Source organism: Trichechus manatus, unplaced genomic scaffold (assembly GCF_000243295.1).
Source record: "Trichechus manatus latirostris isolate Lorelei unplaced genomic scaffold, TriManLat1.0 scaffold00145, whole genome shotgun sequence".
NCBI lineage: Eukaryota > Metazoa > Chordata > Mammalia > Sirenia > Trichechidae > Trichechus > Trichechus manatus.
Window position 1 is genome coordinate 6,837,505 of NW_004444081.1, and position 14,978 is coordinate 6,852,482.

General features: G+C 44.4%; 1 protein-coding gene across 2 annotated transcripts in view; it reads right to left on the bottom strand.

The window, feature by feature from the left end:
• Positions 1 to 14,978, bottom strand: part of GPA33 (glycoprotein A33) — a 49,503-nt gene that overhangs the window by 10,495 nt on the left and 24,030 nt on the right. For both annotated transcript variants that reach the window (XM_023740032.1, XM_023740031.1), the window contains exons 3-4: positions 14,415 to 14,631; positions 656 to 811 (exon numbers count right to left, since the gene is read on the bottom strand). In XM_023740032.1, the coding sequence (XP_023595800.1) occupies positions 656 to 811; positions 14,415 to 14,631 (373 nt within the window). The remainder of the gene's footprint in view (positions 1 to 655; positions 812 to 14,414; positions 14,632 to 14,978) is intronic.

The following is a 14,978-nucleotide window of genomic DNA, read 5'->3' on the forward strand; positions in this document are numbered from 1 at the left end:
AGAGCCACAGAGTTAGACTTGTGGCCTTGTATACTTTGGGACGTAATCATCAACAAAATAAAAATCCCATCCGGTGCCTTGCATAGAGTGGTTAAAATATCTGCTTAGCCAAGAGAAGGGAGTTATAGGGCATAAAGAAAACAACAGTTAACATTTATTATGTGCTTCTTATTACTATGTACAAGGAGCCCCAGTAGCGCAGTGGTTAAAGCACTCGACTGCTAACAGGAGGTAGCGGTTTGAACTCACCAGCAGCTCCGTGGGAGAAAGATGTGGCAGTCTGCTTCCATAAAGATTACAGCCTTAGAAACCCTATGGGGCAGTTCTAGTCAGTCCTATGAGGTCACTATGAGTCAGAATTGACTCCAGGGCAAGGGGTTTGGTTTTGGGTTTATTATTACGTACTGTGCTAAGTGCTTTACATGAATCATGTTTACTTCTCACAACTTATGAGGTAGGTATTATTATTATTAACCCCCTTCCACAAAAGAGACAAAGATGCTTAGAAAAATGAACCAAGACATTACGGTGGCAGCTGCGGGCTGGGAGGGCTGACTTTGGGGAAACTAATTGGTCAGCCCCAGGGTCTGGGAACTCTAGCCAATCAGCTGCACCTTGAAGCAGGGGATCCCGCCTTCCTGCTGAGCTCTGTTACCTGGTAGGGGCAGGGACCGCTCCTGGTTCAGGACGTTGTAGCTCTTCCAGCTGTACGTAGGGGCCGGGGAGCCCTCCTGTGACTGGCAGGTCAGCTCGATGTTGTTCCCGATCACAGTCTCTCCATTGATGCCGCACTCTGGCTTGGACGGTGGCACTGGGTAAGGGAGGGGTCAAAGAGAAGGCATGAATACTTCTACACACACACACACACACACACACACACACACACACACACACTCTGCCTTGCTCGTTCACAGCCAGAAAAATTCATAGCTTAGTGGTGAGATGTGAGGCTGAAAGATCAATCCACCCCCAAAATATCTCCCCAGTGGCCTGTCACCATCACAAAGAGTCATCACATGTGGAAAGCATCCTGGACGGGCAACCAGCTTTACAAGGTGTGGTTTAGCACCAAGGGGACATCGCCCTTATAAAGGTGGGGATACTGAGGCCCAGAGAGGAGATTGCTCAAGCATCCTGGCAGAGCTACAACTAGAACCAGAGCTCTCTCCACCAACCTATATCAGCTCCTTCTGCCACTGACTTATCTGTGTCATTGTAGGTACAGGCAGTCCCCGGGTTAGAAACTTCCAACTTACATACAGCCCATAGTTACAAACTAATCCCCATATTATATTAAAAATTTGAGGTACATACAAGGATTTGTAATAACAAACGGGCACTACTTTGCAATGTGCTTCAAAACATTATTATTATTACTGTATTATTATGTTAAAGGTATTTTAATGTATCGAGAAGTGTTTCTTTAATTATTTTTATGCATAGAAAGGTACACTACTGTATATATACTAAGACAAACATTTGGCTACTGACGTTAGATATGAACCTACCTAACTGTTCCGGCTTATGTACAAATTTGACTTAAAGACAGACTTAGGAATGGAACTAGTTTGTAATCCAGGGACTTCCAGTAAATCCTTCAATTTCTCTGGGCCTCAATGTTCCCATCTGTAAAATGAGGGGGCAACAAGCTTGTTCTGTAAAGGGCCAGAGAGTACATATTTTAGTCTTTGTGGTCACCTATGACTCTGTCACTGTTGTTGCTTCTCTTTCTCCTCCTCCTTTTTAAATAACCCTTTAGAAACGTAAAAACTATTTTTGGCTTGCAAGCCATACTAAAACAGACTACAGGCTGGATTTGGCTGTAGTTTGCCCACCCCTTGGTTAAATGATCTCGTTCTTGTTGTTGGGTGCCATCCAGTTGATTCCGACTCATAGCTACCCTATGTGACAGAGTAGAACTGCCCCCATAGAGTTTCCAAGGCTATAAATCTTTACGGAAGCAGATTGCCACATCTTTCCCCCAAGGAGCGTGTGGTGGGTTCAAACCATTGACCCTTCAGTTAGCAGCCAAGGGCTTAACCACTGCACCACCAGGGCTCCTTATGATAAGTATAAAACAAAAACAAAAAACCCGATTGCCATTTAGTTGAATTCTGACTCATAGCGACCCTATAGGATAGAGTAGCACTGCCCCATAGGATTTCCAGGGAGCAACTGGTGGATTCAAACTGCCAACCTTTTGGTTAGCACTATAGGCACCCTCAATTTCTCCTAAAAAAAAAAAGAATTTGCTAAAGCATTAAAGTCATTGCTATTTATTTCTCCCACACAGAGCCGCTGGGTGGGTTCAAACCACCAACATTTCGGTTGTGCCACCAGGGCTCCTTAAATGATCTCTAAAGCCCTCCAACTCTAACTTCTTAGGAATGTTCCCTCTGGGTTCAGCAATACCCTCTTCCTGTGCTTTGCTGATAAAATGCAATTGCCTTGAGTGCCTGGGTGACAGGAGGGACCCTTGATAGCAGCAGAGCTGCGTGCTGGGTGGAGAATGGGGACTGAAGGGATAGTAAGGGGCAGATGGCAGAGATAAGGAAAGGAAAAGAAAGCACCCAGAAAGGAGGCTGCAAAAACCCTCAGGCCACCCTCAGTTTACAATCCTAGTTGGATCTTCCGGAATCCCCAGAGACCTTAAGCCTGTGCCTTTCACTCAGCCTCGTTAACATACCATTTTGCAGAGCAGTTCATTCTACAAACCCTATTAAGCACCTACTGTATGCCTGAAACTGCTGGGCACTGGGATGACATAGTGAGTGAGTGACTTCCTGTACTCAAGGAATCCAGTGGGGGCAGAAGACAATTAGACAATGACCCGGTGTGGGGTGGGGCGGAGGGTGATCAGAGAAAGAGGGTACTCCAGGCAGAGGGAACAGCAAGTGCAAAGACTTGGAGGCAAAAAGAAGCATAAAATATGCCTGACTTTAGGTAGAGTGCTTGGGGCCAGGACTGGGGAAGACACACAGTGAATTATTGGAATCCCTAGGCAGCAAGCTGGTCCCCTCCACATGCCCCCTTGGGAGGCTTGTTTGCACCAATAAATAGTGTTGTTCCATTCTACAATTCAGACACACAGGTGCACAGCAACTGAACATCAAGTGTGAATTCCAGTCTCTGCTTGGACGTTGCTGGTGGGAGCTGAATATGAGGACATGATCTGCTCTATCCAGGAGACACTTCTCCCCTCCAACCCAGCAACCCACAAGTTTTCCTCTTGGAAACAGGCAGACATCTCCTGCTGCCTTAGTGAGGGCCAGCCAGGTGTGGGGTGAGCATGGGGCAGGTCAGAGGCATTCCCTTACTGCCACCCCCCCCCCCACTGGACAATCCCTAAACCTAAGAGGCCCAGGGTTCAAGGACAAGCCTCCTATATCCTGGTCCAGACCCCTGGGACTGAAGCAGCCTGAGGAGGGAGCGCCTCCTGCCTGGAGACCACTTTAACAAGCAGCCCTTCTGCCCGCCATGCTGGCCCAGCAAACAGGCTCCTGGAGAACAAGAGAAGGTCAACCCACCTCTGAGAAGACTCCTCCACTAGGACAGGGTTGCTGAGCCAAATTTTATCTCCTGTTCTCTCCAGAGGTACTAGAGCATCCATCTCCCCCCATCAAAACCGTTTACCCTGGTTTTTTTTATGCCTTTAATAAGAGGTGAATCCTTCATTGCGCCACCCATCTGTCAGCTGGTTGTCTTTGTGTCTTGCAGAGTTGCTGTGATGCTGGAAGCTATACCACCAGTATTTCAAATACCAGCACAGTCACCCATGGTGGACAGGCTTCTGTGGAGCCACCAGACTAAGAAAGACTAGAAAGAAAGGCCTGGCGATCTGCTTCTGAAAATTAGGCAATGAAAACCTTCTGGATCACAAAAAAACTGTGTTCGACTCACTTGCTTTGGACATATCATCAGGAGAGATCAATAGCTAGAGAAGAACATCATGTTTGGTGAAGCAGAGGGCCAACGGGGGCGAAGGAGACCCTTGGTGAGATGAATTGGCACAACAGCCTCAACGATGGACTAGAACATGCTGGCAATTAAAGATGGTGCTGGGCGGGGCAACATATTTTTCTGTTGTACATGAGGTCACTATGAGTCAGAGCTGACTCGCGGCATCCATCCGTCTATCCATCCAGCCACCTATTGCCTTCATTCCACAATTAGGAGCTGGCCTAAAATATAAACACCACCTGAGAAGTCCCACAGCAACCCAAACTCACACCAAGTGTGAATGACTGATAGTAGAGCTTTCTATGACTGGGTTTCTCTGGGACACAGGGCAAGAAGGGAAGGTAAGTGTCTGGGAGGCCACGGAGCATAAGGAGAAGCATAAAAAAGCAAGCTGAACATATCTAAAAACTAGCAAATCCTTAACTCACTCCAGAGGCAGAAGTAGAGATAACGGCAAACGAGGGACCAACCCACCGTCAAGGAGACCCTTGTGAACTTGGTCCCCCTTAGGGAGCGGTGGTCCCCTAGACCCTTAACTTCAGCCCCCAAACTCCCTTCACCTCATCCCAGGCGCCCCCTGCCCTCATTCTGTCCAGATCCCTCATTGAAAGTCTCTCTCCTCCCCCCAGTCAAAAACAGCTCGGACCTTCATTCAGTAAGATCCAGTTCCTGTAACGCTTCGGGGTCTGTGAAACCTCAGAGGCCTCACTAGATCTCTGATTCTCAGTGCCTCGTCTTACCTCCCTAGCAGAAGGCAGATGCTACCTGAATATTTATTGAGGGAAGAGTGATCAGGGGGAACGTGATCGGCTCTTCAAGCCTCTCCAGGTCCGACCGGCCAGGATGCTGTGCCCAGGCGCCCACAGAGCTCCACCCGGGTGAGCGCGAGGACTGCAGCTCCCGCTCGCGGCGCCAGGGGGCGCCAGAGGCCGAAGAGAAGACCCATCCGGCGGCGGCGGCGGCGGCGGCGGCGGCGGCGGGTCCGGGTCCGAGGTTCTGATGGCTTCCCTGCTGTGACCAAAACGCGTGCTCCCCCGAGGCGGGGGCTGTGGGACTACCTCCTGTCTGGAAACTCCCTGCTCGCCTCGCTTTACTGTGAGGTCACTCGGCCCGAGTGGGCCCGCCCCGTATAATTAAAGCCCTTGTACCTGAAAATAGCTGCAAAGCCATTTGGAAAGAAAACCTTTTTCAAAAAAAAAAAAAAGACTTTTTACTGGATTTCTTAACTTGCAGTGCAAAATGATCTCTCTCTTTTATTAAAGAAAACATCGGTTTCGCCAAATTCCATAATCTTGCATTAAACTTGTTTCCTTCATTCATCCAGTTAACGAGATGAAATCTTAAAATTCAACTGGCGCGGAGAGGGAGGGAAGAAACGGGCATTCATTTAGGTGGGCCCTGCCTCCTTCCCCTCAACTAGCTGAAATGCGTTGCCAGGAGGAAATAGGAGCTATTTAAGGGATGCCGGAAGGAGGCAGAATTAGCCAGAGAAGGGCCAGATGGGCGAAGTGAGGAACTCAGCTAGCGGCAAACTGAGGCAACGGGAGGGGGGAAGAAGTGCAAGAAAAGAAACAAGATAAAAATGCTTGGTAATATCTCTCCTGAGGTATATTCCAAAGAACGAATGCAAATAAAAATTAAAAGGTATGCACATAAAAACTTTGTTGCAACACTGTAACAGCTTTAATGGAAACAGTCTGTGTCCAGTCCACAAGTAGGGAAGTCGGTGCATCCACTTGGTGGAGTGGGACATAGCTTAACGAGCAGGAAGTGTTAAGGCGACCAAGGAAATATGATATGAGGTGGAGTGAAAAGAGAGAAGTACCAAGTGGTTAGACTACAAATACAGTTAATGTACGTAAATAAACATGTAGATAGGAGCTGGTAGAAAATGTGGAGAAATGTAAAACATAGTAAGAGAGTAATACAGGCGAATGCTTTCCTTTTTTAGTTTATTTTTTAATTAATATTTTTAAAGAGGCAAGGAAACACCAAACACAGCTATTTGCTAATTTGCTTGCATTTGGACTGAGGCTGCTGTAATGGCAGAATGAAAACCCTGGTGGCGTAGTGGTTAAGTGCTACAGCTGCTAACCAAAAGGTCAGCAGTTGCAATCCACCATCCAGCTCCTTGCAGACTCTGTGGGGCAGTTCTACTCTGTCCTATAGGGTCGCTATGAGTTGGAATCGACTGGACGGCAAGCGGGTTTGTTTTTTGGTTTTTAATGGGAGAATGGAAGCACAGAGCTGAAACAGACTCCACTGAACAAACTTCCATCATGAGAAATCCTGATCGAAGAAGCCTTCAGAGCAGGCAGCCTCCCTAATTCAGTGGAACAGGGTAAAATAACCCATTGCAGCTCTGCAGCCCTGCCCTTCCCCACCTAGAATCTTGGGTAACTAAAACACAACTGGAAAAAGGCTATAAAAGGATAAAGGGTGATGGTGATTGGCTCGTCCATTCCATTGTTATTGTTGCCATCTAGTCCATTCTGACTCATGGTGACCCCATGTGTGCAGAGTAGAACTGCTCCATTGGGTTTTCAAGGCTGTGACCTTTCAGAGGTAGATGGCCAGGCCTGTCTTTTGAGGCACCTCTGGGTGGGTTCCAATCACCAACCTTTTGTCTAGATGGGGTGGAAATGTTCCCAAAGCTCCAAGGCCATCAGAGCTCCCCAGTACAATCCTGGAACAACTGTCCATGCATTGGTAGGGTTGCTGGGCTTCAGTCTCCCAGAGGCCCTAAGCAATGACCTTCAGTGCAGAAGGACCGCTGGTAGACTGCTCAGTTATCAACGAGTGATGGTGCAAGATGCAGGTGTGGTGTGGCAAATGGGTACATCCAGGGCTGGCAACACTCTGTCCTTCCAACCTTCTGATGGTGTGGGCACAGAAAGAGCAAAACACAAGCTGATGCCGTGGCAGACAAAACATAATCGGCAAGTTTACATCTACTATAGAGTGAAATGGAGAGTCTATTCCAAAGTTAACTAAATCTAAAACAGTTTGGGAAGCACCCTGAATTGGAATGATTACTCTTTGGGAATGGTGGCATTACCTGGTGGAACAATGAAGGGCTTTGGATATAGACAGATCCTTTTCCATCCCAGCTTGGACACTTTCTAGTGTAATCTCTCCAGCCTCAGTGTTCTCTTCTATTAAATGTGAGTATTAATGCCCACATTTACAGATTTACTGTAAAGATTAAACAAGTAAAGCACTTAATGAGATGCTTGGCACATACTTTTCTTTGTATAATGCGCACGTTATACGTGTGTCACCCACGCAACCTCCCCCCTGCATTTTTTTTTTGTAACCACTCTATGCCAATTCTTTTTTTTACATGTTGTGACACTAAGAAGAGATAATTAAACTATGAAATAAGCAGACCTAACATAACCTAGGAAAATAAGCAGACCTAACATAACCTAGGAGCCCTGGTGGCACAATGGTTACGAGCTATGGCTGCTAACCAAAAGGTCTGCAGTTTGAATCCATCAGCCACTCCTTGGAAACCCTATGGGGCAGTTCTACTCTGTCCTATAGGGTCGCTATGAGTCAGAACTAACTTGACGGCAACGAGTTTTGTTTTTTTTAACATAACCTAACAGTTTCACTTAAGACGATCTGATAAGGTTTTCCTATTCAACTGTTGAGCGAATGCACCATAATTATCAAATTAATAGAAAAAACGCAGTTTCAATTTTTTTTTTTTAAATTGCTGGGGGACTACCAAACTCAATCCATGACTTCTTGACCATGGCTTATACCTTTATTTTACAATTATAATCAAAAGTAACACTTTTGGACTATTTTTACACACATAAGCAGGAGGTTAAAGAAAACGAACAGAAAGAGATGATTTATCTGTAACATGGGAGGACGGGTGAATGAGGCTGAAATGGGGCTCTGGAAGTGTCACAAGACACGCTCAGTATATACATGGGTGAGCTATGCCAGAACTGTTTTTACTTAATTTCATTATTTTTCATGTGTTATATGTGTGGGCACGTTGTTTGCTAAAAATACGGTATGTTCTCGATAAATAGCTGCTAGAGCCCTGGTGGTGCAGTGGTTAAGAGCTCAGGCTGCTAACCAAAAGGTTGGCAGTTCAAATCCACCAGCCACTCCTTGGAAACCCTGTGGGACAGTTCTACTCTGTTCTATAGGGTCACTATGAGTTGGAATCGAGGCAACAGGGTTCATAATAATTAATTTGATATTATCTGTAACAACTCTGACATAGGCAAAGGTAATTGCAAGTTGATGGTAATTTTCCCTCCATTTAAGACAGACTGTCCCCTTGGTTTGCTACAGCCTCTGCTCTGGGCCTGCAGAGCAGGATACAGAGAGAATGGTTACTTGGCTACTTGAGGTAAATGGCAAGTTGTGAGGAAGGTCCCCTGCCATCCTCCTACACAACCAAGCAAATGAAAAAGCTCCCGTTCGCCCGCAAGAAGTCTCGAATTCTACCATTAGAGATTCCTTGTTATTGAAGGACATAGAATCAAACCTGATATATCATCTTCCTAGATATGAGGACTTAATATTTTTAAATGTCATTCATTTGCAAATTAATATGTAAATTGAATCTAATTCCAATCAACTCTTTTTTTTTTTAACCAGGCAAACTGATTTTAAAATTAACATGGCAGAATAAATGTGCAAAAACTATTTTGAAAAAGATTAGTAAGGGGTGATATTACACAATTACATGTTGCGGACGAATCCATTTGTACTCATAGTGACCCTATAGGACAGAGTAGAACTGCCCCATAGTGTTTTGCAAGGAGATGCTGGTGAATTCAAACTTTGGTTCGCAGCCAAGTTCTGAACAACTTTGCCACCAGAGTACCAGATACTAAAATCAACTATACAAATACTGATAACGCTGACTCAAAAAAACTACAGATGTCAACACTGACTAGAAACATACTTTTATCCAAACCATATGACACTGGTACAGGAATAATCAATAGGAAAAATGGAACAAAATAAGGAGTAAAAATACAGAGCCGTGTGTGTAAGAACATAGTATGTTACAAAGCTGGCATTCTAGTAGGAAAATAATTGTTTATTTGGTATGGTAAATCATACTGATAGAATTGGCTATTTGTGTGGAAGAAAACAAAAAAAGTTAGATTCTGGCATCTTATGCACAAAATGGAGCCCTCGTGGCGCAGTGGTTAAGAGCTCGGGCGCTAACCAAAAGGTTGGCAGTTGGAATCCACCAGCCACTCTTTGGAAACCCTACGGGGCAGTTCTACTCTGCCCTGTAGGGTCGCTCTGAGTCAGAATCGACTGGACAGCAATGGATTTGGTTTTTGGTTGGTGACTTAGTGGTTAAGAGACATGGCTGCTAACAAAAAGGTCAGCAGATGGAAATCTACCAGCCGCCCCTTGGAAACCTTATGGGGCAGTTCTACTCTGTACTATACGGTTACTATGAGTTGGAATCGACTCAATGGCAATGGATTTGTGTTTGTGTTTTTGTTTTGTTTTATGTACAATATATATTCCAGGTAAAATAAACATCTAAAGGTAAAAACAAACAAAAAAGAACTACAGACATAGTAAAAGAACATTAAGTTCATTTTTATAACCCCAAGGGTGGTGGGGAGAGACTTCTTGTGCAAGACAAGAAACTCAAAGCCCATAAAGGAAAACACCACCAGATCTGACAATGTAACAGGATATGGAATGGGACTTGTTCCTGTGTCTTAGAATTTCCACTAGAACTTCCAGGTTGGGGACAATGAATGATAAATATTCTCAATACTAAAGGGAAGGATGAGAAACATCTCAACAGCCTGACCAAGAGCAAGTCCCCTGATTATCAGTCAGTCACCCTCCTCCAGCCCCTATAAAAAACAATGCTGGAGATCCATTAGGCAAGAGATTTCCTTGAAGAGGATTCTCAGAAATAGGGATCCTTCTCTTGGGGAAAGGAAGGGAGGTATTTTCCCCATCTCCAACCAAGCCAGGGAGGTGCCAAGAGAATCTTGCATAGAAATTAGGTTGTCTTCTGTTGGGATTCTGACGTCTCTCACTCCCTGGCTGTGACTTGCTGAGTGGCAGAAACCTGTAGGCTTTCACGGTGTCAGTCCTGGAATGTGACCGTGTAAGGGCTTGACAGATGTCCCTGGGTATCTGGGGACCTACCCGAAGGCAGACACTGGTACCTGCCTTTTGCCCAGAGAAGCCCAAATGCTAAAAGGCAGCTGGAACTGCCCCACGGTGAGGGGGTCTGCCTTCCCCGTGCAGGGTTTAGCAGCAAGGATGTGGGCTGGACTCATATCATCCTGAAGGGACTCTGTGCCAGAGAGCTGCCTGCTGGGCAAAAGGGAGTCCAGAACGGATTGTGGAGAGCAGGAGCAAGTGGCCAAGAGTGTGGTGGGATGGAAAGGGAGAATGTGAGAGTTCAGCCAGAGGGCATACTACCTGTGTCAGGAAATGATGCAAGGTGGATGTCCATGGGGAGATTCTGATGAACACACTAATGCACCCCCACAAAAGAGCCAGCAGTGGACTATCTGCTGTGGTTGGGATATGTGAGCGCCAACAGAGAACCACAAATGGCCTACCTTTGTAAACAGGTCTAGGTCTTTGCCTTTTTCGCTTTGACTCTCCCTGCCTCTGCCATAACCTTAGAGGAGCCAGAAATAGGGGCGAGAGGAGGTAGACTAAGAAGAGTGAGGAAACAGAATCATGCCCTCATTTCACCACTGCTGGTCCCCAAGCTTTAGGGGATCAAGCCCAAGCTAGAAAGTGGGTAAATTTTTAAATTTAGGCTGGACTGAAATTTTTAATACCTGAAAGTGATCAGAAAGTTATGGACTATTCCCATGGTGCTGTGATAAGTGAGGAAAGGGAGAGGGCAGTGGAGAAAAAAAAACAAAACAAAAGAAAACCTAATCTCTGATTGGTGTAAGCCACCAACATTTGCTTATTCAATGAACTAGTTATAATTACCGTAAATTTATTTTTTCCTGTATATCAAAGGACACTGTAAATACAACCACAAGAAAAAAAATATTGATAACACATATGATGGCGTTGATATCCTTAATATACAAAGAGCTCCTAGAAATTAATAAGAAAAACAACTTAGAAAAATAGGCAAAGGATAAGAATAGGCAATTCAAGTAGGAGGAAACACCAATAGACAACAAACATGAAAAGCTGCTCCATTTCAATGCTTGCAAAAATGAAAATCAAGACAGTAATGAGATAAGATTTTCACCTGACAAATTAACAAAAATTTAAAAGATCAATGATAGTCAGTGCTGGTGAAAATATGGGAAAGCAGGTATGCTCATATAATGCTCATGGCAGGATAAGTTGCTACAACTTTTTGGAAAGATATTTTTCAGGATCTATTAAAATTTAATGAAGGCGTAGTCTTTAACTTAGCAATCCCACTTTTAAGAATGTATCCAACTGAAATAAGAACAACAAGATGAAAAAATATATATAGCGAGGTATATTGCTTGCTATACAAAAAAAGGAACATCTTGGAAATAACAAATGTTGGAGAGGCTGCAGGGAGATCGGAACTCTTATGCACTGCTGGTGGGAATGCATAATGATACAACTATTTTGGAAAATGATATGGTGCTTCCTTAGAAAGCTAGAAATAGAAATACCATAGGATCCAGCAATCCCACTCCTAGGAATATATCCTGGAGAAATTAGAGCTGCCACTCGAATAGACATATGCACACCCATGTTCATGGCAGCATTGTTCACAATAGCAAAAAGATGGAAACAACATAGATGCCCATCAACAGATGAATGGATAAACAAAGTATGGTACATACACACAATGGAGTACTATGCAACGATAAAGAACAATGATGAGTCTGTGAAGCATCTCATAACATGGATGAAACTAGAGGACATTATGCTGAGAGAAATAAGTCAATCACAAAAGGACAAATATTGTATGAAACCTCTGTTGTAAAAACTCATGAAAAAGTTTACACACAAAAAGTAACAATCTTTGTTGGTTACGAGGGGTGGGAGGGGTGGGGAGAATATACTAAATAGACAATAGATAAGTGGTATCTTTGGTGAAGGGTGAGACAGTACACAATACTGGGGAAGCCAGCACAATTTGTACAAGGAAAGGTCATGGAAGCCCCATAGACACATCCAAACTCCCTGAGGGACTGAATTGCTGGGCGGAGGGTTATAGGGACCATGGTCTTGGGGAACATCTAGCTCAATTGGCATAACACAGTTTATAAAGACAATGTTCTACATTCTATCTTGGTGAGTAGCGTCTGGGGTCTTAAAAGCCTGTGAGAAGCCATCTAAGATACTCCACTGGTCTCACCCCTTCAGGAGCAAGGGAGAATGAAGAGAACAGGATACAAGGAAAAGATTAATCCGAAGGACTAATGGACCACAGCTACCAAGGCCTCCACCAGACTGAGTCCAGTACAGCTAGATGGTGCCCGGCTACCACCACTGACTGCTCTGACCAGGATCACAGCAGAGGGTTCTGGACAGAGCTGGAGAAGGATGTAGAACAAAATTCTAACACACACAAAAAAGACCAGATTTACTGGCCTGAAAGAGACTGGAGAAACCCTGAGAGTATGGCCCCCAGACACCCTTTTAGCTCAGTGGTGAAGTCACTTCTGAGGTTCGCCATTCAGCCAGGGATTGGACAGCCCCATAAAACAAAATGGGACTAATGCGGCACAGCAGTCCAGGGACAAGGACTAGCAGGCAGAAGGGGACAGGAAAGCCGGTGATAGGGAACCCAAGGTTGAGTAAGGACAGTGTTGACATGTAGTGTGGTTGTTAACCATTGTCATAGGTTATTTTGTTCAGTAAACCTTCATCTAAAGTGAGAATAGCAGCACAACAGGAAGAACGTAATCGATGTCACTGAGCTGTGCATGTAGAAATTTTTGAAATGGTGTATCTTTGATCTTTGGCTATGTATATTTTCACCACCAAAAAAAAAAAAGAAGGTTGAGAAGGGAGAGGGTTGACATGTCGTGGGGTTGTTAACCAATGTCATAAAACAATATGTGTACTGACTGTTTAATGAGAAACTATTTGTTCTGTAAACCTTCACCTAAAGTACAATTAAAAAAAAAAAAGGAATATCTTGAATGTCCATCATTAGCAGAACATTTAATAAATCACAGTACATCCATACAATGGAATGTATGCTGTTATTAGATCTGTGTGTATTGATTTGGAGAAATGTACACGAAACATTGTTAAGGAAAAGCAAGTTGCAGAGTGATCTATATAACATGATCTCATTTTTTTGAATGGGAAGGAAAGAAAGAAAATGAAAAGAAAAAATTATGTAAGAGAGAGAAAGGAGACGGGAGCAAGAGAGAGTGTTAAAAGAAGTTAGAAGTATGCAAGCATACACGTCAGTATTACTGTTAGCTATCTCGTTGATAGTAGGATAGGAGAAGAGCATTATTTATTCTTTACACAGTGCTATATCGTTTGACTCACTGTAATGCTTTCAAAAAACCAGGCAGTCTACCTTATGTAATTAAAAAAAAAAAAAAATCCCACCAAGTAATACAAAGGGAAAAAGGAAAAATGATCCATTGTTTTGGGTTAAAGTGTTGTTGCCTCCTAGGGGTAGGGGTCATTTCTTACATTGGGCATAGAGCAAGCACTCACTAAAATTTTTCCAGTAACTGACTTTGAGTCGTTTGCTGCCTTTCTCTGGGTCTCATCTAAAAAATGAAGATATTAAACAAGATGATCTTTCAGATCCTTCCAAAATTATAAATTCCAATAATAAGTCATTTGTGTGAAGAAAATTTTCTCTTGGGGCATATTTCTAAGGCAGTAGAACCTGGTCAGTGGTGTGTGTTGGGGGCTAGGGGTGGAGAGAGGGTGGCATGAAGAGTTCCTGCTGGGTATGCTGAATTTATGAGAGAGAAAGACGCATGACCCATATGAGTATCATGATTTTGCTTTCAAATGATCAAATCAAGGCACAGTGGAAGTCTGTCCAATAGGATTTAGCATTTTCCTTTTCTTCTCTTTAGTAAGCTTGGCATCAAAAAGAGAAGAGGTGGTATAGGGGACAGAGCACTGGACAGAACATTGGACAGAATCACCCAGGCTGACCCCCCAGAGACTGTTCTACATCAGCCTTCTCATCTTCCCTCAGGAACTGTCTGCCACTCTTGGAGAACTCAAGAGTCTTCAGCTCCAAAGGAAAGAACAACATCCCCACCCAAGCCATCGTCTCAGCTGCCTGGAGCAGCTTCCAGGGATTCCCTGGTCATTCCAGCCCAGGCCTGTGTGAGATAGACCAGGCATGGGGAGGAGTCTTAACACCTTGCCTCCCATTGCTGTCTTTGGCTGTATCTTACCACCAGAGTGCTTCTCCACTTTGCGCAGTCCCCTCCCCACTTGCTGTCCTACAACCCTAGGAAAGAGACAGAGATGGAGACACTGACCGCGAACCAAGAGGCGAACACGTGACTTGGAGGTTCCATCTAGGTCCGCCATCAGTTGAACAGCGCACTCGTAAGTACCATTGTCCTCCATGGTTAGCTGGCTGATGGTGATGGAGGCGTCTGACTGCTCAGCATTGCTTGAGATGCTGACGCGGTTCTCATAACGGCTACCATAGATGTACTTTTTGTCAGAAAATGTCCAGGTGGTCACCTTTTCCTAAGAGGAGAAGAAATACCAGTTGGTGTTTACCCCGAGGTCCTGGCAGGTTGCTTCCAGCCTGTCCTGACTACCCTCATCCACCACTCCCAGAGCCCAGAAACATCCACCGACACACCAAGCCCTCAGAACAAGCTAACAGCCCCAACACATGATACCCATCTTGTGGATTCCTCTTAGTTTTAAATATTTTTAAAAATGAAAATATTGAAATACTAGGGCAGGTAGGCATTTTACATGGCAGGAGCACATGTGGATAAGTGGGGCTGTCTCAGATAATAAAATGGAATGCTTTATGCAAATATGTAAAAAAGAATGAGATAGATACAAGTGGGCTGATATATGGA